Source organism: Panicum virgatum, chromosome 2K (genome assembly GCF_016808335.1).
Source record: "Panicum virgatum strain AP13 chromosome 2K, P.virgatum_v5, whole genome shotgun sequence".
Classification (NCBI taxonomy): Eukaryota; Viridiplantae; Streptophyta; class Magnoliopsida; order Poales; family Poaceae; genus Panicum; species Panicum virgatum.
The window spans coordinates 67,125,703-67,147,337 of NC_053137.1; the positions used below are offsets into that span (position 1 = coordinate 67,125,703).

A 21,635-nucleotide genomic window follows, 5' to 3' on the forward strand; every position below is an offset into this window, starting at 1 on the left:
CCATTAGAGCAAGTATTACGGTGCCAGGCTAAATGATGACGTAGAGAAGAGAGAAATAGAGAAAGAGAGGGAATGGACCGCTTACAGCTAGCTTTGACATAAAAATAAGAAAGTTTATAAGATAGATAAGTGGACTATATATTAATAATGGATAACTAAACTACTATATAAATGGGCTGAGAGATAAGTTGTAAAGAATCTTGCAGCCAGTAATAAATTAAATTATTAGTCTTGCTCTTGTTGCCGCCCCAGCAACGTCGCCGTGCTGCCACTGGCAGCCACCTGGCCTCGGTGTACATCTGATCTATCGCCGCGGTGCCTCCTTTTTCTTGCAATATTCGTGATGCCGGCCGTATCTGTTCAGTGATAGAAAGATGCATCGTGTGGAAAACTGAGATCAAAAGCCCGGACTTCTTGTTTTGTTGGCAAAAACAGAAAAAATCTTCTCCAACAGTTTTCCATTCCAGGTTGTCATTTATGCAAAGTTCAAAAAAAGAGCCTCCACGCGCGTATATATGCGCGCTCGTATCCGCGGCACATCCGTCCGTATCAGAAGAGCTGGAAGGGCATAAAAATAATTTTATTTCTGTTCTCAGGATTTCTAATATAAGTTTTTATGAGGTGGAAGGGCATAAACATAATTTTGTTTCTCTCTCATATTCCTGATGTAAGTTATATCTGGGGTTTGCAAGTGAATTATGCCAAATTATTGGAGATGGACTCTTTTTTTACTTGACATATTTTTTTAGATGTTGGCAAAATACAAAATTTGTCAAGTAAAATTTAGTAAACTCTTGGAGACGCTCTTACGAAACTTCAATCGGACTTTCCAGGTGCTCTCTCGCTTGTTTTTCTTTGCTTGTTGATTAGTACTATGTTCACATTTGCTTATCGATTATATGTAACAAAAACATCAATTTTTTGTACGTCTTACTTATAGACTTTTAAGTAGGTATATATATACATTATTTAGTCGTAGTCATTTTTTCGGGAGATTTCAATCGGTGCCATTTATTAGGGAGATCTCAAGAGCCATATTTGAACAACAACGACACCGATCTTTGGCGATTGCGTCCACTAGGAAAAGGTCTAATCCGGCACACAATTCTAATCGGTGTTGCTGTCTCACTACAGTAGAAAAGGTCTCAGACTTTTCCATGAGATCCCAAAGTTTCTGATGCCTGAAAAGAGGTCTCGCGTTATGCCGCGAAAAGCATACTGTGTGCCGAATCTCTTTGGGCAACACATGTTGCTGTCAGATAGCTAGATGCAACATAGAGATAAGCATAGTGATTATTTTTCTTTTAATTGTAGAAAAGGGTGTAAATTAAATTTAGCGTCAGTGGCCGTGGCAGGCATGCTGGCAATGGCATGAACCATGAATCGATCTCGCTCGCCCACCCCGATCTGCAAGGCCCGATCGATCTCCGTCGCATCACCTGTACCTGAAGAGGGAGGCCGCCCCTGGGCGGAAACTGGGTGCAGGGAATGAGGGAACCCCAGTCCGACCCGGCCTATTTATACGCACGCACAGGCAGTCACACGGAGCAGAGCAGCAACAGTAGCGGCAGCGGCAGCAAACAAAGCCAAGCCAAGGCGCCAACCAATAATAAGCAGAGAGGCCGCCATGTCGGGATCCGGCGCCGGCGTGTGGGTGTTTCGGAACGGGGTGATGCAGCTGGAGCAGCCGGCGGCGGCGAGCCGGAAGGCGCTGGTGTACGTGCCGACGAACGAGGTGGTGCGGTCGGTGGAGGCGCTGGAGCGGCGGCTGGGGACGCTCGGCTGGGAGCGCTACTACGAGAACCGCAGCATCGTGCAGCTCCACAAGCGCGACGGCGGCGCAGACCTCATCACCATCCCGCGCGACTTCGCCAGCCTCCGCTCCACCCACATGTACGACGTCGTCGTCAAGAACCGCGACCACTTCAAGGTCGTCGACGCCTAGCCTACCTACTATAGCTTGGGGGTACGGTGGCGGCATGCGTGTGCAGATGCAGATGCGCTGCCCGGGATATATATATATATATATATATATATATATATATATATATATATATATATATATATATATATATATATATATATATATATATATATATATATATATATATATGGTGTATATATACTTATATGTATTGTATAGAAGGGAAACAAGTGTCTGTGCGCGCAAGGAGTGAGATCGAGATAAATGCTTACTGTTTACTCTACTAGCTATATATTGTAGCCCTTGGGTTTAAATTAACTTCGGTGTGAGATTAATCAAGTGTTAGTGTCCTCTACCTAAAAATTATTTGATGTGCATGTATTGTTGCCGATATATGATTAATCTACAAACGCGGCGCATGCACCGGAGACGGATCAATTATGGATTTCGGTTTCGTTCATGATTACTAGTAATCGCTTCCAATCAATAATTAGGAATATTCTTTCAACAAGCACGCACACAACAACAGGCCAAAGAGTACATCAGAAGAAGCGGTCCGCAAGCTGCATATATGCTACAGATAGAAGAAGCTGCGTGCATGCATCAGGTTCATGAACCTGAACAAAAAATGCAACTTCACACGGTACAACTCTCAGATAGCTATGGCATCTGCGTTTCCTGCTCCTCAGCACTACTGATTGGATAGTGTTTAAGTTTGATGTGATAGAAAGACGCGTGGATTTCAACCGTCCGCTGACCCGGTGGCTTCTAATCTATTAACTTTTCGTACTGTGTTATTGTTGAGGGTGTTCATGAGCTTCTTGTTCTTCCTCTCTGTCGCTCAGCCCCCATATCATATTTGTCATCCTAAGACAAAAATGATTTCTTTTTGATCCGTTGGCTATCGCTGCTGTCGACTAATATTTGTCATGTACGAATATTTGCGTCATGCTAGCTAGCTTCTCGAACGATAAGCCTACAGAGAAAGGCTACAAGCCTAGGCAGGATATTCGGAGATGCATGGACACTTGGACAGGATAGAATAGAAATTCCATAAGCAAAAGACCAATTCAACACCTAGTATTTGTCACTGACACACTGACACGTGTGTGTTCCTTGTATAACGTGACGCGGCGCCCTTTTCCCAAAATAAAAATAGATTTGCTTATTGGTTATATAATCTAGCCATGCATGTCCGGTTTTTTTTTCTCACTCAAATCCTCACCATCCTATCCGATTCCGGCGAGATTGGCATTTGTCTCTAACTTGTATATGGTGAGTCTTGTAGAGAACTCTCTTTTTTTAATAGTTTTGGGGATTTCAAGCTTTAGAAGGAAGGCTAGGGAAGGAAGGTCAGTCTAGCAGGGAATGAATTGAAGCTGGCTGATGGCCGAGTCAGCACGCAGGAGCACCGCTAGCTGGACGGACGGGGCAGCTTCAATTGCCGCTGTATGCGGGAGCGAGGAGGGCAAAGCAGGCAGCTCCGCCATGGCCTTGCTCCAATTCTATTATTACCAAGGCGGCAAGGCTAGAGAAGGAAGAGAAAGGCTAGCGGGAGGCAGAAGAAGAAGAAGCAGAAGAGGTCTTGGACGAAATGTTTGTTTGATGGGGATTTCAAAATTATAGAACGAACCAAGTAAGGTTAGCCAAGGCAACTAGGCAAAGGCGACTGGTGGGTGGCGCGGCAAGGCGATGGGATCAACACCATGTCGGATGATCGTTTGGGAGGGCCGGGAAGTCTGAAGGTGGAAGAAACAAGCAAAGTTTGATCGAGATAGACCAATAAAAAACATGTAGACATGGCACGAATGCGATTCTAGTATGTATAAGCTGGATGCAAATCCAGCGAAACCCGTAGCCAAATCAGGAACTTTCCGCAGAAATAAACAAACTCAGTGAACCAGAACAAGTACTTGTAGTCAGTCACTGTATACTCTGTAAGGCTGTAACAATGCCACCGGCAGTACAGTGAGATCGAGAAGTTCAGCAGACAATCAGATCATTGCCGAACATTGCTGACTCTTCCCCGTTCCTGTGCTGGAGCCTCACTGTCACACGTGAATCGGCCATTTTCCTTGAAAACTCCGCGCGACGATCCTGATACAATTAATTGAGTGAATCCCTGTAGCGGCGGTGTACTTGTCAGGGACAGGTAACCGTGCGAGAAAGAAACCGTCACGTAAAGGCAACGCGCGCCATTGAAGGCGGAAGCAGCTGCAGCCGGCTTGGTGACACTTGAGATCTGCAGGCCAGGCGAGGAAGAAAACAACGGGCAACCTGTCCTACCTACCAACCCGACAGCCTTGCTTCCATTGGAGACAAAATACTAGCCTCCACAGACCACAGGTAGGATCCGGTGGCGGGGCCCGACGACTCCCAGACTCCGCCAATCAATCCTCCGCAGATGGCCGCCGAGACGACTGCCCCGCCGCCACCGTCGTCTCTTCCTCCTCCGGCAGCCGCGGAGGCCGCCGCGCCTCGTCATCCGGTACGCGTGGTCTGATCGGCTCTGACCAAAGTTTTATTTAGCCCATGTTCGCTTTGTGTTCATGATGCGCGTTCGCGTTCTGGTTCGTGATCTGCAGAGACTGTCGGGGTTCGAGCAGCTGGACGCGCGCGTCAAGGTACGGTGATCTAGAGGGCGCACCGGATTGTTTGCAGCAATGGATTCTTGATTGATCCTTGTGACCTTTGTGTTGCAGGAGCTGACCTCGTCGCAGGCGGAGTTGCTGGAGAGGATCCAGAAGCTGAAACAGGTAGGCATGGTGGATTGTCTGACAAAATGCAGATTAGGACTCCAGCAACTCATTAGTACTTTAGTATGAACTAAACGCGGCCAGAGTTGAAAAACTTGGATTTGGAATTCCTTTCTTAGAGTTACGGAAATTCGCTGGTTTGGTGATCAGATGCTGATGACATGCAAATTGCAATGGACTGACTCTGTTTCAGGAGGTGCACAACTGGCGCTCCAACGTAGAGACTCAGGTCAAGACATGCCAGAATGTGAGTTCTGCTCTGCCCTCTGTGCTTTCTCCCTCAGCCTGCAAACTTCATAGTCAACAGAGCATAGCCCATACGTGTGTGCCATTCTCTGAAGGCTGCTTCAAGTAACGAATATCATGCCAGACAGATACGGTATGATATGCAGAGCTGACAACTGTGTTACGTACAGGAACTCCAAGGTCTGAAGAAGGGACTCGACTCTGAAGTGGAGCAGCTGAAATCGGTGTGCCGTTTTTCTGACGACTTTACATCCTTTTAGTTCAGTCTTCAGGAGAATCACACCATCCTCTTAAGTTCAAAAAAAGAATCACACCATCCTCTTGTTTTCCTTCTAGGAAATGGAGGAGATTAGGTCTGCAATCCAGGAAGAGAAGGGCAATCTACCTGCGCAAATCAAAAATTCAGAGACGGTTAGTTTTACATGAGAAACATCTAGTACGTGATAACGCTTCACTGAACCATGCTGTTGCACAAGAAATTTGTTACAATGATTTTCTTGTTTTGCAGGGCAATAACGACACAGAACAAGCCCTGCAGACTCAAGACCAAGCATTGAAGGTTGACACTGATGCTAGTATGGAAGAACAAACAGCAACAGAATCGTGAATTAGCGCTTCCTTCCAGAGATGAAAGTTTGTGTTACTGGATATTCACCTCCTTTTGACGGATCAACCCAAAAGGGAAAAAAATGGCAAATACTCCCTCCGTTCCAAAATGTAGGTCGTTTTGGCTTTTTTAGATTCATAGTATTTGTTATGCACCTAGATATAACCTATGTCTAGGTACATAGCAAAATATATGAATCTAGAAAAGTCAAAACGACCTACATTTTGGAACGGAGGGAGTACACTACATCACACGGAGTATTCGTATTATCTCTGAATCCATATCATCAGCTGCAAATATCTCTATACCTGTACTGGGAAATTCAACGTTTCATAGTTGTAAAGAGCTCCATTGCATGTACAAGAATTGCTTCTTTTGTAACAATTCCATGCCTTCAAGTTCAATTTCCAAATGAAGTATGCACAACAACCTCTGGTTCTACACATGCTTGAAATAAAAAAATGTGTCGCCCGATGAGGATCTGGAATGGTCAAGTAATGTAACATCGCACATCAACATGCAAGCATTTCTGGGAGACCAACTCATGTCATCTGAGTAAAATGCAAGAGTCTGGATTGCTTGCCTCTTAGGTTGCTTCGGTAAAACTGACATTATCTTCCCCTAAAAACAGTGCTACCTAAGAAACCTTACTTAGTTTGTGGTAAACTATCATTCTGTTTATTATCTGTGTGAAGGCTTCCTACAAGAGCAGAATATACAGATTCATCTGGAGTCAATCCAGCTTTCAACATATCATCATCATACAGCTGGAACGCCGCCTCTGATCTCCCTTCCTTTGCCAGACCTGATATCAGAGCCGTATATGCCACGACATTAGGTTTCGTTCCCCTCTGCTTCATTTCTTCAAACAGCTTCAGCGCCACATCCACCTTCCCGTTGACACAGTGGCCATGAACTAGCGATGCATAAGTGTATACATCTGGAACAAACCCTTTCTTTTCCATCTCCTTTCTGAACCTCTCAGCCTCGCGGATGCTCCCTTTCTTGATGTACCCATCCATCATAACATTGTAGGTCACAACACTGGGCTTTGCTCCTTTCCCTGCCATTTCTCGGAACAGCCTTCTAGCCTCCACCATGTCACCTTGCTTGCAATGTATGCTGATCAATGTAGTGTAGCTGACATAATTTGGCGCCACACCCTTCTCAATCATGATATGCAATAGAGTCTTGGCCTCATCCATTCTATTCACCCTACAAAGCCCACAGGCTATTGTGTTGTATGTGTAGATGTCCAGTTCAATGCCCGTTTTCTCCATGACGGCCTTTATGTTGAGAGCACTGTCCACCATCCCTTTACGACAGTACCCATCAATCACCGTATTGAAAATAATTTTGTTATGCCCAACTCCACGCCCTTGCATATCTGCCAGCAACATCTCTGCTGCCTCCACCTGCCCAATCTTGCAGAATCCATTGATCAATGCGCCGTATGTATGCTCGTTCGGCTCAATACCATTGCCAACACATTCATCAAATACCTCGGAGGCCTTCCGCGCTTTCCCTGCACGACAGTATGCGTTGATGACTGCTGTGTAGAAGTACACATCTCCTGGGACATTCTTTGCCTTCATCTCATCGATCAGAGCTTCAACCTTGTCGATATCGTTGGCTGCCGACAAAGCATCCACCATGATAGTGAATGTCCCAACTGTCGCCTCAATCCCTTCATTTTCCATGATCCTGAGCACCTCCGCCACCTGGTTTCCATCCTTCTGGCGTTTGTAGGTGTCAAGCAGTGAGTTGTAGCACAGCGCATTCGGCTTGACGCCATGGCGAGGCATTTCGTCGAGCAGGTGGCGAGCGTCGGCAACGCGGCCGGCCTTGCACAGCCCGTCGACGACCACAGATGCGGAGAGTGGAGACACGGATTCCGGGCAGGAGGCGAGCGCCCGCCTAAGGAGGTCGTCGGCGGCGGCGAGCTGCCCGGCGCGGCGCAGGGAAAGGAGGGAGGACGTGAGCGAGCGCGGGTCGAGGCGGCCGAGGCGGGAGACGGTGAGGTCGAGCGCCTCGGCGGCGCGGTCCGCGGCGCCCGCGTCGGCGTAGGCGCGGAAGAGCATGTCGTGGAAGGCCGCCACGGCGTGCGGCGGCGCGCCGCGCAGGAGGGAGGCGGCGGCGAGTTCCGGGAACGGCACCGCGAGGACGTTGGGCGTGAGCAGGGAGGCGAGCATGGACTTGGCCTTGGCGAAGCGGCGCGCCGTGAGGAGGGACGCGAAGACGGCGAGCGGCGGCGCGGCGGAGAAGGTCGCCGACATGGCGCATCGGAGGCGGGGGAGAGAGACTGAGAGCGAGCGGGGGGAAATCGCGCAAATCCAAAACAGCAATCGCGTGTTACAGCGCTTCCTGGCGCGCGACGATGCAGCCGGCGCGCGACGCGGCTGTCCTTGTCCTGCCCAACGACGTGACAGCCCATGTAATGTTGTGTTCTCTTTTTCTTTTCTATTTTTTTCCCACCGTGTCCTGGCAGCGGCTATCATTCTTTCTATTTTTTTTCAGGTTTCTTCCTTTACTTTCTACTATGTGTAAATTCTCTTGACAAAGATTTTAGAAATATTGTACTAAAAATTTATATCGAACATTGTGCTTACAAAGTTGTATGATGAACTTGTACGTAAAAAATCTTCTTGATTACCTTTTCATAGAAGTTGTGTTGAAAACTTATATCGACAAGTTATATTTTTACAAACTGTATGATGAACTTATGCATCAAAGTTGTAGTCCGAGAAGTTTTGTGGAAGTTATGTTCAAAATTATCATTTAGTAAGGAGGCTAAAAAAATTATGTGTAAAATTTGTAGTGTCGTGTTAAAAAATTGTCCTATAAGTTGGTTGGAAAAATTTATGCGTAAAAGTTATAAGTATCATAAAAGTTGTGCTGCAAAATTATCATCCTAGTTGTGTTGAAAAAAAGTTATACATACATGTGTTGCAAGTAACTTTCTAAATGTAGAAAATTATGGAGAGAAACTTTCTTTAAATGGAAAATTACCTGCTGTCTGAAATCGAGCGCCGGTACTCCTCGTGGCGCGCGCGCGCTAATTAGCGCCGCCCTGGGAAATCGCTGGGCTGTGGTTTACGTTTTCCGCGCTTGGTGGCTGCTGTTGTGATGGGCTTTGACTATTGATTAAGTGGGCTAGACCCACACGTAAGATTTATTCCGATGGGCTGGGCTTACCTGTGGGTGGGCTCTTTACAGCCCAACCATCGCGCCAATCCTATATATCTTCTGGAAAAAAAAATTCTCCATCTTCCAGTGTTTGAGATTCGTACAAACAACTGCATCTGTTGGATCTCACTCGAACCCTACTCCTCCTGACCCGAGCCCGCCAGCCGCCACCGTCCAGCCTCACGCGCGCCGCCCCCTGGCCCCCGACGTGCCGCCGGCTCCCTGTGCGCTAACCCGCCGGCCGTGCCCGCGCGCCGGGCGACCCGCTCCTGTGCCGCCGTGCTCCGCGGCCTGCCCTGCGCCGCCGCCCTGCGACCCGCTCCTGCGCCGCCGCGCTCCGCGGCCTGCTCCTGGCGCGCCGGGCGACCCGCTCCTGCGCCGCCGCACTCCGCGGCCTGCCCTGCGCCGCCGCCCTGCGACCCGCTCCTGCGCCGCCGCGCTCCGCGGCCTGCTCCTGGCGCGCCTTGCCCTACGCGGGAGCGCCGCCGGCCTTCGTGCTACTGTGTGAGCCCGCTGGAGCTCCGGCGTTGTTGCCGGCGCTCGCCGGCACCGGAGAAGAAGATATGGAAAAAATGTTAAATTTCAACATTTTCAAAATAATGCTTCAATATTTTCGAAATACTAGTTCAACATTTTTAAATGCTAGTTCAACATCAACTGGGTCTTAATGGGCTTTATAGATGATTTGCTTAACTATCTTCCACAAGATGCATAGGGTGCCCCCAACCATCGCTGCAGAAAGAAACAAGAATTGTCCAACCACTGGCGAAAATCTTTTACATATTCCTCTCAAATTTCGATCACGAGCTGCACAGCAGCAGACGACACAGCCAAGTTGGGTGAGGTTCGACGGCACGGCATGGAAGCAAGCAAGCAGAGAGAGCACACACTACGGTGGGTGAATGAAAGCGAAAGGGTCCGGCACGATGTGACGCGAGCGTGCGCCGCGCACCCTTTGGCTTGGCCGCTATCCGGGGCTGGGAGTACGGGGGCGCTGCGACCCCCGCTCGTGCACTGCCGGTACGGGCGTACGGCGACGCCCTTTCTTTCGCGGCGACAGACAAGACATCGCCTGCACTGCGATCCATCGATCACTCATCCAATCCAACCGCATGCATGTACACGTGCACAGTGGCTTACACTAGTACTACGTGAATGTACACGTGCGTCGCCCTAATCTACATGCTTCGAAGCCTTCGATTCGATGCCCCTCAGGCGTGACAGCAGCGGCGTGGCGCGTGAAGCAGGTGATTAGAGGACTTTGTGGGCTCTTGCTTCACTTAGGTCGGTTCTAATAGCTAGTTTTATTTTGTTGTTTCCAAAAAGATTATGTCAGCAAAATACAAATAAAACTATAGATAAAACTTACTCTCTGTCTCTCTGTCTGGACCCATATGTTCGGTGTATATATTGTGGTTTTACATTTTGGCTGGTTTGTTAGGCGTGTGCGTGTTCCAATGACGGTAATTAGTTCAAGCATGCATGCTTAAAGCATTGCATTGGTGAATCAACTTGGTTTAGATCATTTTGCTAGAGTAATCGCTGCATGGGCCATGCAAAAGGAAGTTAGTTGGATTGGAGTAATTCGCATGCATGAGGCCCTTCTTGATATGTGGACTTCTCCTCTTGACGTCTGGAGGAACTACTCCATGATGCATTGTTTCATATTTGCTATTTTATATCACCGCATCACATTTAACTCGAAGACCCATCAAGAGTTGATAACCGTGTGTATACATAGTTTTATCCAGATAAAATCTATTTCATCTCTCTCCTCTTTAATTCAGTGCAACATCATCGAAAATGTTGATATAGCATCCTATTTACGGTGCATGAAACTCACATAAAATTTTCACTGGAAATAGCCTAGCTTATATCGGGTTAGGTAGGAAGCGGCCTTGCCGACTTGGCCATCAACTCACGAGGCTGAGGACAAGATGAGACAAGTCTTTTTTTTTTTGAACGATTAAGATGAGACAAGTCTATCGAAGCAAATGTGGCAAGAAAACGATGGTGAACAACTCTTCAACCCACCCGTCAATCAAACAGACGATGAGAACATCCGAAAATCGTACTGCCGCGCTGCTGCCGACGACTGATGAAACTGAAAGGTAAAATGGGAGTCTTGGTTCTCTAATTTTGCTTGCTCCGAGAGTTAAATTAGCCCCTCGGATTGAAGTTAAAGGATCAGAACACCTATTTTGCCAAACTGAAACACCGAGATCGACCGCCCTCGCAGGATCTCCCCGGAATGGCATGTGGCGTTCGCGGGGTGCGAGGCAAGCAGCGGCCTGCATTGCATACGCAGCTAGTAGTGGCCTTGTTTGGTTTTTCCGGGCACACAAGTCGATAAAAGAAGCTCGCATGCATAGAATGCTAAATGAAATCTATTTGCAAAACTTTTTCAGGGATAGGTATAACTTTTCGCGACGAATCTAATAACGGTAATTAATCGATAATTGGCTACAGTAATGCTGCAGTAATCATCGTCTAATCACGCAGTCATAGGCCTCATTAGATTCTTCATATTGCTAGCGCAGGGGTTCTGGAATTAATTTTACAAACTGGCTTTGTTCGACATCGTAACTAATGGTCAAAGGTTCTCAGCTTGTGTGCCATCTTCTTCCAAAGAAAGAACCAAACACGGCCACTAGATACGCTGCGCGCCCAGGCGCCCAGCCATGGCTGAGAACGCACGCGAGATTCAGGCGCCACAGATTCTGGTACGCACAAGAGACGCGCAGGGCATCATCTGGTATGTGTGGGCAAAACAAATAACATACAGTAATGGCCGATGCGATTCGGGCGAAACATACAGACAAGTGCAGAAGCAGAAGAGAGGGCGACGGGGTGCGGTTCATGTTCCCGCGGCAGCAGGGGAAGGAATTAAATTGGCGAGGCAGGGCAGCCAGAGGCCCGGCTTTTGATGTAGAAAGCTCGACACCACCTCCCCCGCTCTTCCGTCTTCCCATCCTCTCCAGCGGTCCAGCCCTATACCTCCTGGCATGGCGGAGTGCTTTTGATGTAGGAGTAGTAATCCTACGTAGAAAGGTCGCCGCAGTTGTAGGGCCTCCGCCGAATGGCTACGGCGATCAACGCAATGCAGTGCCGGCTCTTTCTCAGGAGGAGTGGAGGATCCAGTCCGAGGCCCGAGCAAGAAATCTGACCAGGAGGACTGGGCTGCAACTTTTGCTTTCCAATTACTAGTCACTTTCTTCAGAATGCCTCCGGCCGGATCCGGATTCGATCACACGGTTCATGGTGGGGAAGGGAGATTATGAGACAGCTCCTTGAATGGGTCAAAGGACGGCAGGTGTGCGACCTAGGCTGTATTTAGATGCGCAAAATTTGCGAAAAGTGAAGCACTGTAACACTTTTTATTTATATGTGGTAAATATTGTCCTAGCATGGGGCTAACTAGGCTCAAAAAATTCATCTCGCAACGTACATCCAAACTGTGCAATAAGTTGTTTTGTTTACCCACATTTAATATTCCATACATATGTCATTTGCTATATTTAATATTTCGATATGATTTCGATGTGATGAAAATTTGGAAAGTTTGGTGGAACTAAACACAGCCCTAGCTTAAAGCAGAGTGCGCGCGTACTGCGATCGCCACTGCGATGTCAAGTCCAATGCTATTTCAGTCGTCAGGATCAAAGGAGAGGTGCCTGGTCAGCCAGCAACACACATATTTAGGCCCCAAGTTTTATTTATTAGGCCGCAATCGAATTAGTGATCACGGCGGCTGTTTGGTAGAGTACTAGTAGGATGGAAATGGATGAGACTGATGATGCATGCGTGTACACGCAAATTGCCCTCCAAGGGCGCTTCCTGATCGATGTCATTTCATGCGCTTGCATTAATTGTTTGGTTTTCATTTCATCGGTCGTGCTCAACACATTCGCGGTGAAAGCACCAGCCATCATCACTGAGGCCGTGTTCCGTAAAAAAATTTTAAATACATCTTTCTATGTTTGAAATACTAAATATAGATTAATCACAAAATAAATTACAGAAGTAAATTGCGAGACGAATGTAACGAGCCTAATTAATCCGTCATTAGATATTGTTTACTGTAGCATTACTGTAGCAATTTGGCGTCTGATTACAACCTGCCTAGGTTCATTAGATTCGTCTCGCGATTTACAGGCAGCAGTCACAATGCATTTTTTATTTCGTCTAGATTTAAGTCTCCATGCAGATACGGAAATTTTTTTTGGAATTTTGATTTTTCAACTAAGGCCGTGTTTAGTTGCACGTTGTAAAGTTTTTGAAAAGGCATCTTTCTACATTTGAAGTACTAAACATAGACTAATCACAAAAATAATTTCAGAACTTGTCTGTAAATCGCGAGACGAATCTAATGAGTCTAATTAATCCGTCATTAGATGTTATTTACTGTAGCATTACTGTAGCAATTTAGCATCTAATTACAGTCTGATTAGGTTCATTAGATTCGTCTCGCCATTTACAGACAGCAGTCGCAATGCGTTTTTTATTTCGTCTAGATTTAAATCTCCATGCAGGTGCCGGAATTTTTTTTTGGAATTTTGATTTTTGTAACTAAACGCATTCTGAAGCTGATCAATGTGCGTGGTGGACTCCAGCATCGCTACGATGGACTAGCTAGGAGATGTTCATTCATTCGCTGCAAGCAAAGCAAACAAAAGCAACAAGGGTGTGCTTAGATACGCGAAAATGTGGTAGAAAAAGTCACATCGGATACTGTAGCACTTTTCGTTTGTTTGTGGTAAATATTGTTCTATTTTAGGTTAACTAGGATCAAAAGATTAGTCTCGCAACGTACATCTAAACTATGCAATTAATTTTTTATTTACTTATATTTATTATATTTAGTACTTGAGTCATTTGGTATATTTAATATTCTGATGTGATTTTGATGTGATGGAAAATTTGAAGGAATTTGGAGGAGTGGAACACAGCCAGCAAGAGGAGCGCCGCCACGACGACGGACGGGATGATGCATGGATCGGAAGTGAATGAGCCGGCCGTGAGCCCTGTGCCAGGCCCAGCCGTATGCCTCGAGCTGCTCAACACCTGCAGGTCCCAAGGGAAAAGGCAGCAGCTAGCAGTGGCAGTAGTCTCTAAATTGAATTCGGCAGCAGCTAGTAAGGCAGATATTTCCCCGTAAACTCCGTAAACACAAAAAAAAATATCAAATCAAATATTGGGACACATACATGGAGTACTAAACGAAGTCTATTTATAAATTTTTTTCATGGATAACTTGTAAATCGCGAGACGAATCTAATGAACCTACTTAATCTATAATTTACAACATTGATAATACAGTAATCATCCGCTAATTATAGATTAATTGTCATAATTAGATTCGTCTTGCGATTTACAACTCATCTATGCAAAAAGTTTTATAAATAGACTTCATTTAGTACTTCAAATTAGTAAGATTCCATCGCAAAATTTTTACATGTAAAAAACTAAACACGGCCTAAATTAAACTAACCAACCGGGTCCGGGGCGGGCCGGGGCTGATCGCTGGTGTCCGCGGTTCGAGGCGGGCGGCCGGCGTCACGTGGCGGTACATGCACGGGCGTACGATAGATGCGTGGAGCCCGGCGGCGAGCCGGCCGGCCGGGCCGGGGGGTAATGAAAGCGGAGGAGGACAAGCCGCGCAGCTTTTTGCCTTTGGACAGGGAATAATTACCCTCCTGACACACATGGTTATTACTAGACTAGTACTACTCCGTCGTACTACTACTATCGTGAATCGTGTAGTAGACCAGGCACCACCAAGAACAGCGCAGCACTCTCTCTCACACACACATAAGGTGCATGTTGATGACACTGCCGGTGTCACGACCTCGTTAGACCGTCCGCAGTGGAGGGAGCAAATAAAAGAGCAAATGTACTATTTGACACTGTAGATGTACTGTTTGGCACTGTAGACAGAGAGGGCGTGGGAAACAAGAAGGGAGCAAATTTGCTCTTGCTCCCTCGACTGTGGTCAGCCTTAGAGGCGTCCGCGATAGCTAGTAAAAAGTAACAGCTAGTCACGAGCAAATAGTTATTTTATTTCACACTACCGAAGAACATGTGAAAGAAGCGTGAGGGAGGAGGGATGGTCTGTAGGGAGCAGGCTCATTTCATCGTCAGGCAATTGAGGAACCGGCCGGTTCCTTTCAAGTCACAAGAGTCAAGATATGTGCATTCTTTTTTCTTCATCTCATGCATTCTTTTCTTCTTTTCCACGCAGTACCAATCAGGGAATTCAAAATCGGTCGATAATCGCGATTATCGGTAAAATTTATCGTTATCGATACTAGCTGAAAATAAAAACCGACTGGAATTTCGATGGATTTCAATGCAAAATTCAAAAATTAAAAAAAATCATAAAAAATAGAGAACTTATTTTTATAAAAACTAGAGCTTCTCTTGATTCCAGAATGCTGTCACATGATGAAAGCAATAATTATTTGGTGAGGGAAAAAATAATTTTATCTAACGATCCGTTACCATCCACTGGTTGTCGTGCAATTAAGGACGATAATCAATAGATATGCGGTGATTATCGATGATGCTGCAGCTGGGAGCGAGGGAGCTGTGATCGTGGCGTCGATATGTGTTCCCCTCTTATTTGAGATCATTTAAATAATTAGAAATATTATTATGGATATCACACGTACCAGCAAGAAGAGAACGAAGAATGATTAAATTGATATGCCAAATGCCTTCATGTATAGACTATGAACTTGCTAGTTTGTATGTGGCTTGTACAGACTATGTACTCTTTTGTTTCTATGCACTATGAGGTTTGTATGAACTATGCATTCTTTTCTTTGTGTGAACTATGAGGTTTGTATGGACTATACACTCGTTTGTTTATATGGACTATGCACTTCATGGTTTGTATATATATGTGCAAATTCATGTGCTTCATGCAATTTCATGGTCAAAATATGTAAACATGTTTATTTCTTAGGCAATTCCATATGTAAAATTGTGCATTTATGTGTAATTTATCTAATAGAATATTATACATAACCTAAAAAATTAAATGCTATCAAACTTTTCTATTTTTTTCCACCGCCAAAACATATTTTCAATTGGCGAAGCGATAAATCGTTCGGTTTGCATCGATTATCAACTGATTTTCATTTTTTGAATTTGATTCCTCTTACCAATCGATTTTGGCAATTATTCACTAATTATCAATCAATTATCGTTATCGGAGATCACTGATAAATATTGTATCGCCGGTAAGGTAATCCTTGGTACCAATATCCATGGTGCATCCAGTTTCACGTACGATGCGCCGTGGCACATACAGTATACGTTCGGCTAGTCCTGCAGGCACCACAAATATTTATGTTATGTTCAGTAATCGCGGGCAATGTCGATCGTAGTTGTACATGTGTTTGCTAGCTACGGAGTGCTACGTACTGTGATCTATCCAGACAAAAGAAAAAGGTAGCGAAAACGACTGCTACGTTCGGGTACATACTGTAAAACATGCACCAAAAATGTGGAGGAGCCGGTGAAAACGACTGTACGGTCGAGTAGTACTGTAAAGGCCGAAAACGACTGTACACAGAGCCACAGACGACAGACGCATCGCGCGGTACATCCGGCTGCCCGGCCCGTTGAGGCGTGCCCATTCCACCCACGAATGAAACAATGCTACCATTTCTATTTACCGTCCCGTGTGCCGTCCGTGTGCCGCGATAGGCGACAGCGGGCATCGACGACGAACGACCCACGGATATATCCTTCCCAGCGATCGATGCGTTTTCTCCGATCCCTCCCTCTGGCCTGCACTGCGCCCATCGTATCGTATCGTGTCGTACGTACGCAGTGGCGGAGCCACCACGGCGAGCCAGGGCGGCCGCCCTAGTCACTCCACGTGAGATTCATAGTATATTTGTTAATAGTAAAGGTAGCAGAGAATGAAAATGATAGATTTGAAAAACATAGGAAGAACATAAAAGAAGAGGGAATTAGTTTCGCATAACATATTACTTGAGAAAAGAGTAAGAGTTCATATAAGTTGTTTGATACATTTCCTCCTCGCACGCACTCAGTATTTAACTAGCGACTCTCTTGTGTTTATATGGATTGGGCCTGATATGTGCGGGCAGGTACATCTAACGAACCCATTCGCGTCAAGACAAACACTAGGCTTCCTGTTGCGGCGGCCCATAATAGTAGATGTTTCCTCCGGTTCGTGGGTGCTGACGATATCCCCCGTTCTCAACTCCGGCAGGGGCTCATGACGGTGCGGCGGCGCCCCTCGAACGCAAGGTCGAGTGGGCTGCGGCCTCTTAAATGGTTCAACCTAGCGCCCCAACCCAGCACTACATCTTCTTGCCACCATATGCCGCTGACAATTTCAGCAGTTCACCATCTACCCCCCTACAGTCCCGCTCAAGCGCTCACGTTCCGCGCCTGTCGGTCCTGCAGCCTCATCTCGGCACCCGTTGGTGGCGACAGCGGATCCCGTGCGCCGCTGACGTGGGCGCTTACTATCGGGCAGCAAGCCTCGGCGTCTCGCTCTGGCCGTGCAAAATTTTTATCGTAGATGTCCACCCTAGGTCATTTTCTGAATTGGCTTCACCACTGTACGTACGTATAGATAGATACGGCGACCCGGCGCGGCCAGGCCACCAGGAGGCGTCTCAGCCCTACGGCGTCCGTGTCGTATCGTATCGTATCGTCTCTGGCACCGCTCGCAGCCCGCGGCTGCCACACCATCACCATGGTTGTGTGTTAGATCCCTGGATAAATAGGAGGAAAAGTCACATCGGATATTATAGTACACTGTATCACTTTTTGTTTGTTTGTGGTAAATATTGTCCTACCATGACTTAACTAGGCTCAAAAGATTCGTCTCGCAACGTAAATCAAAACTATGCAATTAGTTTTTTTATTTACCTACATTTAGTACTACATACATGAGTCATTTGCTATATTTAATGTTTTAATGTGATGGAAAGTTTGGATGGGGGTTTGGGCATCTAAACACACCCCATGGTGCCGTGCAGTAGACTACCGTAGTCATCATGGTATAGCAGGGCAGGTGTTGTCAACCAATGCAACCTGACCGCCCTCTGCAACACTGCGCTGTGGGCGCCCCATATATTGGCTACCTGCAGCGAGGGCGCCCTAATAGCAAGCTGCCCGCCTGGTGGCCGGTGGCTGGGCCTTGTTTGTTTGGTTAGAGGGTGAAAAACATTTTATGAAAACATTTTATTTTTTTAATCACTAATTAGAGGTATTAAATAAAGTCTAACTATTCCTACAAAACAATCTCCATAATTATAGTACCGTAGCATGTGTTGTAACTAATAAGGTCTTTAACCGGATGATTAGAAGATGATTAGAGATGGTTACTGTAGCATCACTGTTGCCAATTATAGTGGAACTTGGCTCATTAGATTTGTCTCGAAAAATTATATCTATCCATGAAAAAATTTCGCAAATAAATTTTATTTAGTACTTTATGCATATATTCGTCTTTTTGTGAAAAGAAATTGAGGGTGGAAACCAAACATAGCCCTGGCTCCCTCTTCACCTGATGTTCTTCAGGTCCCGCCGGGACGATGCACGCACGCTTCCTCCTGACCTCCTCGGAGATTCGGAGAAAGATACCGGGAACTTGACGCCTCATCGGACCAGGCCTCCAGCCATGAACCATGCTGCAAGCGGCCCGGGAAGCGCGGTGAAAGACGGCGCCAGTTCAGTTTTACTGCGAGCTAGTACTAGGATGGGGAGAGATGGCAAAAGATGGATGGGCGATTGGGCGTGCGCGCGTTTTTTGAAGGCTGCAGCTGCAAGGTGTTTTTTCTTACACCTCTTATCTACTGGATACAACTGTAATATTTGTTCATACACATACACGCATACCTCACTGACATTATTGTACGCGTACAAACTGTCTTACAACTACACTCAAAGCGAAAGACTGCGTCCTTTCGCATATCACCGAAATCTTCCAAAATTCCGTAGACGACTAGCTCTGCAAGGTGGGTTGGTGCCGCCTCTAATGGCCTGTCGATCGATACTCGCCGGACCTGCACCGATCGGCGACACGTCGACACTGCTCCTGACTGCAGATTGGCCTGAAGAAAAGAAAAAGGACCTTATCGTGTAAAAGAAACGGGCGTATCTGTATCAGGCAGGCTATCAAGCCATCAGGTAAAGGCCAGGGCAGCGAACGACTGCTAATCAGGGAGCACTCCAAGCTGCCACCATGCACCATGATCAGGCCAATGATGCGATGAGACGTGGGTCTGATCATGTCACCATCCCTGCCCAGCGAGCGAGATCCGCGCCCGGAGCCGCCTGGCACAAGGCTCATCGGAGCGCCTGCAACTCCGGACCCACCTGTCGGTCTTTGCACGCCGCCATTCAACTTGAACTGCTGCTTGCTATTCATGGCTACCGCGCGCAGCTTGAGCTTGCTGGTCCCGTGGTCCGTGGCCATTATAAAGGTTGCCTGCCTAGGCGCCCACTCCTCCCCTCCCTTGCCACCACCCCTCACCACCAGAGCCGAGCGCCAGGGAGTTGAGCTCGCTGCTCACAGCTCCAGCTCCACGCGACGAGCTCCGCTGAAGCTAGCTAGCTGCTCCGCCTCTAGTCTAGGTTCGCTCGCCATGGCGTCAGGGGAAGCAGAGACGCTGCAGTACACGGTGAGCCAACGCGAGCATCTGCTTCTGCGTTGGGAGGGAGGGCGGGCGTTTCGCCTGAGCCTGCTTGTACACACACCTGACCTGACCAGACGCCCTGCTCTTGTGCTTGCAGACCACCGTGCTGCGGGTGTCCATCCACTGCGAGGGATGCAAGAAGAAGGTCAAGAAGGTGCTCCACAACATCGAAGGTAGGCGGCCGGTCCTGGTCGATAATGGAAATCCCCTCCCTGTTCGTCGTTCTATAGCGACTGATCGAATGGCTTCGCCGCTGTGGAACGATCAGGAGTGTACAAGGTGACGGTGGACGCGGCGCAGCACAAGGTGACCGTCACCGCCAGCGTCGGCGCCGACGCGCTCATCAGGCGCCTGCACAAGGCCGGCAAGCAGGCCGCGCTGTGGCCGGCTCCGGCCCCGTCCCCGGTCGTCGAGGCGGCCAAGAAGTCTGAGGAGGTCGCCCCGTCGCCGCCAGCAGCAGCCGGGGAGGGCGACAAGGTCAAGGAAGGGGCGGGCAAGGAGGACGCGAAGCCGAAGGAGTCGGCCAAGGACAAGAAGCAGCCTGAAGCCGAGGGCAAGGACACGAAGCCCGACAAGCCCGAGGCCAAGAAGGACGTCGAGGCCACTGCGCCGAAGGAGAAGGGCCCCCCTGAGCCGGCGAAGGAATCCGCCGCCGCCGCCGAGGAGGCGGGCGGTGAGGAGCCTGGCAGCGGCAAGAAGGGCAAGAAGAAGAAGAACAAGCAGAAGGACGGCGGCGAGGCTGAGGCCGCGGCGGCGGAGAAGACGCCGCAGCCGTCGGTGCCGGTGCCGTTGCCGGCCCCGGCGCCCGCGCCCGCGCCCGCGCTGGGTCCGGAGCGCCCGCCCGGCGGGTTCCCGTACTACGTGGCGCAGCCGGTGATGAGCTACAACGTGGCGCACCCGAGCTCCAGCGTGTCGTACTACGCGCCCACGCCGGTTGGGCCAATGCCGACACCGCCGCCCTACGGGTACCCGCCGATGGTGCCGCCGCCGATGCCGGAGTTCCTGTACGGCCCGCCGGGCATCCGGTCTTCCCCGCCGCAGGAGTCGTACAACATGTTCAACGAGGAGAACGCCAACTCGTGCAGCGTCATGTGACCTCCCCGCCGCCGCCGCCGCCGCCGCGCCGGACTCCGGTCGTTGGGCGGTCCCACCCGCTGCGCGCTGCACGGCGTCGAGTTGTAGTTAGAGAGAGAGGCTGCTTTCGTAATAGAGAGAGGCTGCTTTCGTAATAGAGAGAGTCTTCCCTTGTGGATCTTCCCTTGTGGATCGTGGTAGAGAGTGCTAAGCTCCTCTTGAGTCTTGACCAGAATTTTTTCTCTCCCCTTATAAACTATAAATTGCTCTTAGTGCATGCACCATGTAATCAGATGATCATATTCTATTACCACTAGTTGCAATGTGTATTTCTGCTAGTAATTTTCTGTTAAGAACTCCTTTGATGTTACTAATTGTTAAAACAAGAAACATGAATTTTCACCGCCAGCAAATGCAAAGCAAATAGAGTGATGGCAGGTTGGTGAGTGGAATTTTAAGGAGGTGTTGGTGGGACAGTTAGTGATGGCAGGTTTTAAATGTAATTGGTGGGTGGGGGCACTTTTTAGCAGGGCAGAGAGGGGGGCCTGGGGAGAGAGAGAGGCGTGTTTGGTTAGGAATTGATGGAATTTTTTTTCACTTTTAACTACTAAGTAGAAGTATTAAATAAAATTTAATTACAAAACCGCATCCACAATCTCTCGTGTAAATCGCGAGACGAATCTAATGAAGCATTTAACCGTACGATTAGAAATTGGATTAGAGATTGGTTACTGTAAACTGTAGTAAATCATCAATTAATTATTGTCATTATATTGGTCTCGAAAAGTTACACCCATCTCTAAATTTTTTTTTGCAAATAGACATCATTTAGTACTGCAAGCAGACATTTGTCTTTTTATATAATTTTAATTAGACGTCTAACTAAACACGGCCCTAATGAAGGTGGCCTGTTTGGTTGACAGGTCTTTCCTATGATGATCGCTGGTGTGCAGGGAATGTGTCACAGTTTGTCACATGTAGCGCAATGATTCCCTGCGCTGCATTGCATTCTCGGTGACTTGATTGACACCAGTACGATTTTCTTTCAAAAAAAAGATACGATACCTTGATGATTTTCAGTACTACTATACTCCACTTTAATGTGTTTGTATTACTAGTATATTAGAGGGCTGCTTGCATTTTGGACAATAATA

The 21,635-nt window shown here is 47.7% G+C and overlaps 4 protein-coding genes across 4 annotated transcripts; 3 read left to right on the plus strand and 1 right to left on the minus strand.

Annotated features, from left to right (window-relative positions):
• Positions 1-1,499: 1,499 nt before the first annotated feature.
• LOC120696260 (flowering-promoting factor 1-like protein 5) lies at positions 1,500-2,044 on the plus strand. The gene has a single exon (XM_039979382.1). The coding sequence runs from the start codon at positions 1,628-1,630 to the stop codon at positions 1,943-1,945; it is 318 nt and encodes a 105-aa protein (XP_039835316.1). The 5' UTR covers positions 1,500-1,627; the 3' UTR covers positions 1,946-2,044.
• Positions 2,045-3,785: 1,741 nt separating this feature from the next.
• Positions 3,786-7,876, minus strand: LOC120694806 (pentatricopeptide repeat-containing protein At2g32630-like). The gene is made up of 2 exons (XM_039978092.1): positions 5,842-7,876; positions 3,786-5,311 (listed from the first exon to the last, which is right to left on the minus strand). Exon 1 carries the CDS (start codon positions 7,807-7,809, stop codon positions 6,181-6,183), a length of 1,629 nt encoding a protein of 542 aa, XP_039834026.1. The 5' UTR covers positions 7,810-7,876; the 3' UTR covers positions 3,786-5,311; positions 5,842-6,180.
• Positions 4,277-5,940, plus strand: LOC120694808. Its single transcript, XM_039978093.1, has 7 exons — positions 4,277-4,412; positions 4,510-4,548; positions 4,627-4,680; positions 4,874-4,927; positions 5,097-5,150; positions 5,263-5,337; positions 5,435-5,940. The coding sequence occupies exons 1-7, from the start codon at positions 4,329-4,331 to the stop codon at positions 5,531-5,533; spliced, it is 459 nt and encodes a 152-aa protein (XP_039834027.1). The 5' UTR covers positions 4,277-4,328; the 3' UTR covers positions 5,534-5,940.
• An 11,298-nt stretch (positions 7,877-19,174) lies between the features above and the next one.
• LOC120694809 (heavy metal-associated isoprenylated plant protein 35-like) lies at positions 19,175-20,834 on the plus strand. The gene is made up of 3 exons (XM_039978094.1): positions 19,175-19,392; positions 19,505-19,580; positions 19,676-20,834. Exons 1-3 carry the CDS (start codon positions 19,357-19,359, stop codon positions 20,500-20,502), a joined length of 939 nt encoding a protein of 312 aa, XP_039834028.1. The 5' UTR covers positions 19,175-19,356; the 3' UTR covers positions 20,503-20,834.
• Positions 20,835-21,635: the final 801 nt, after the last annotated feature.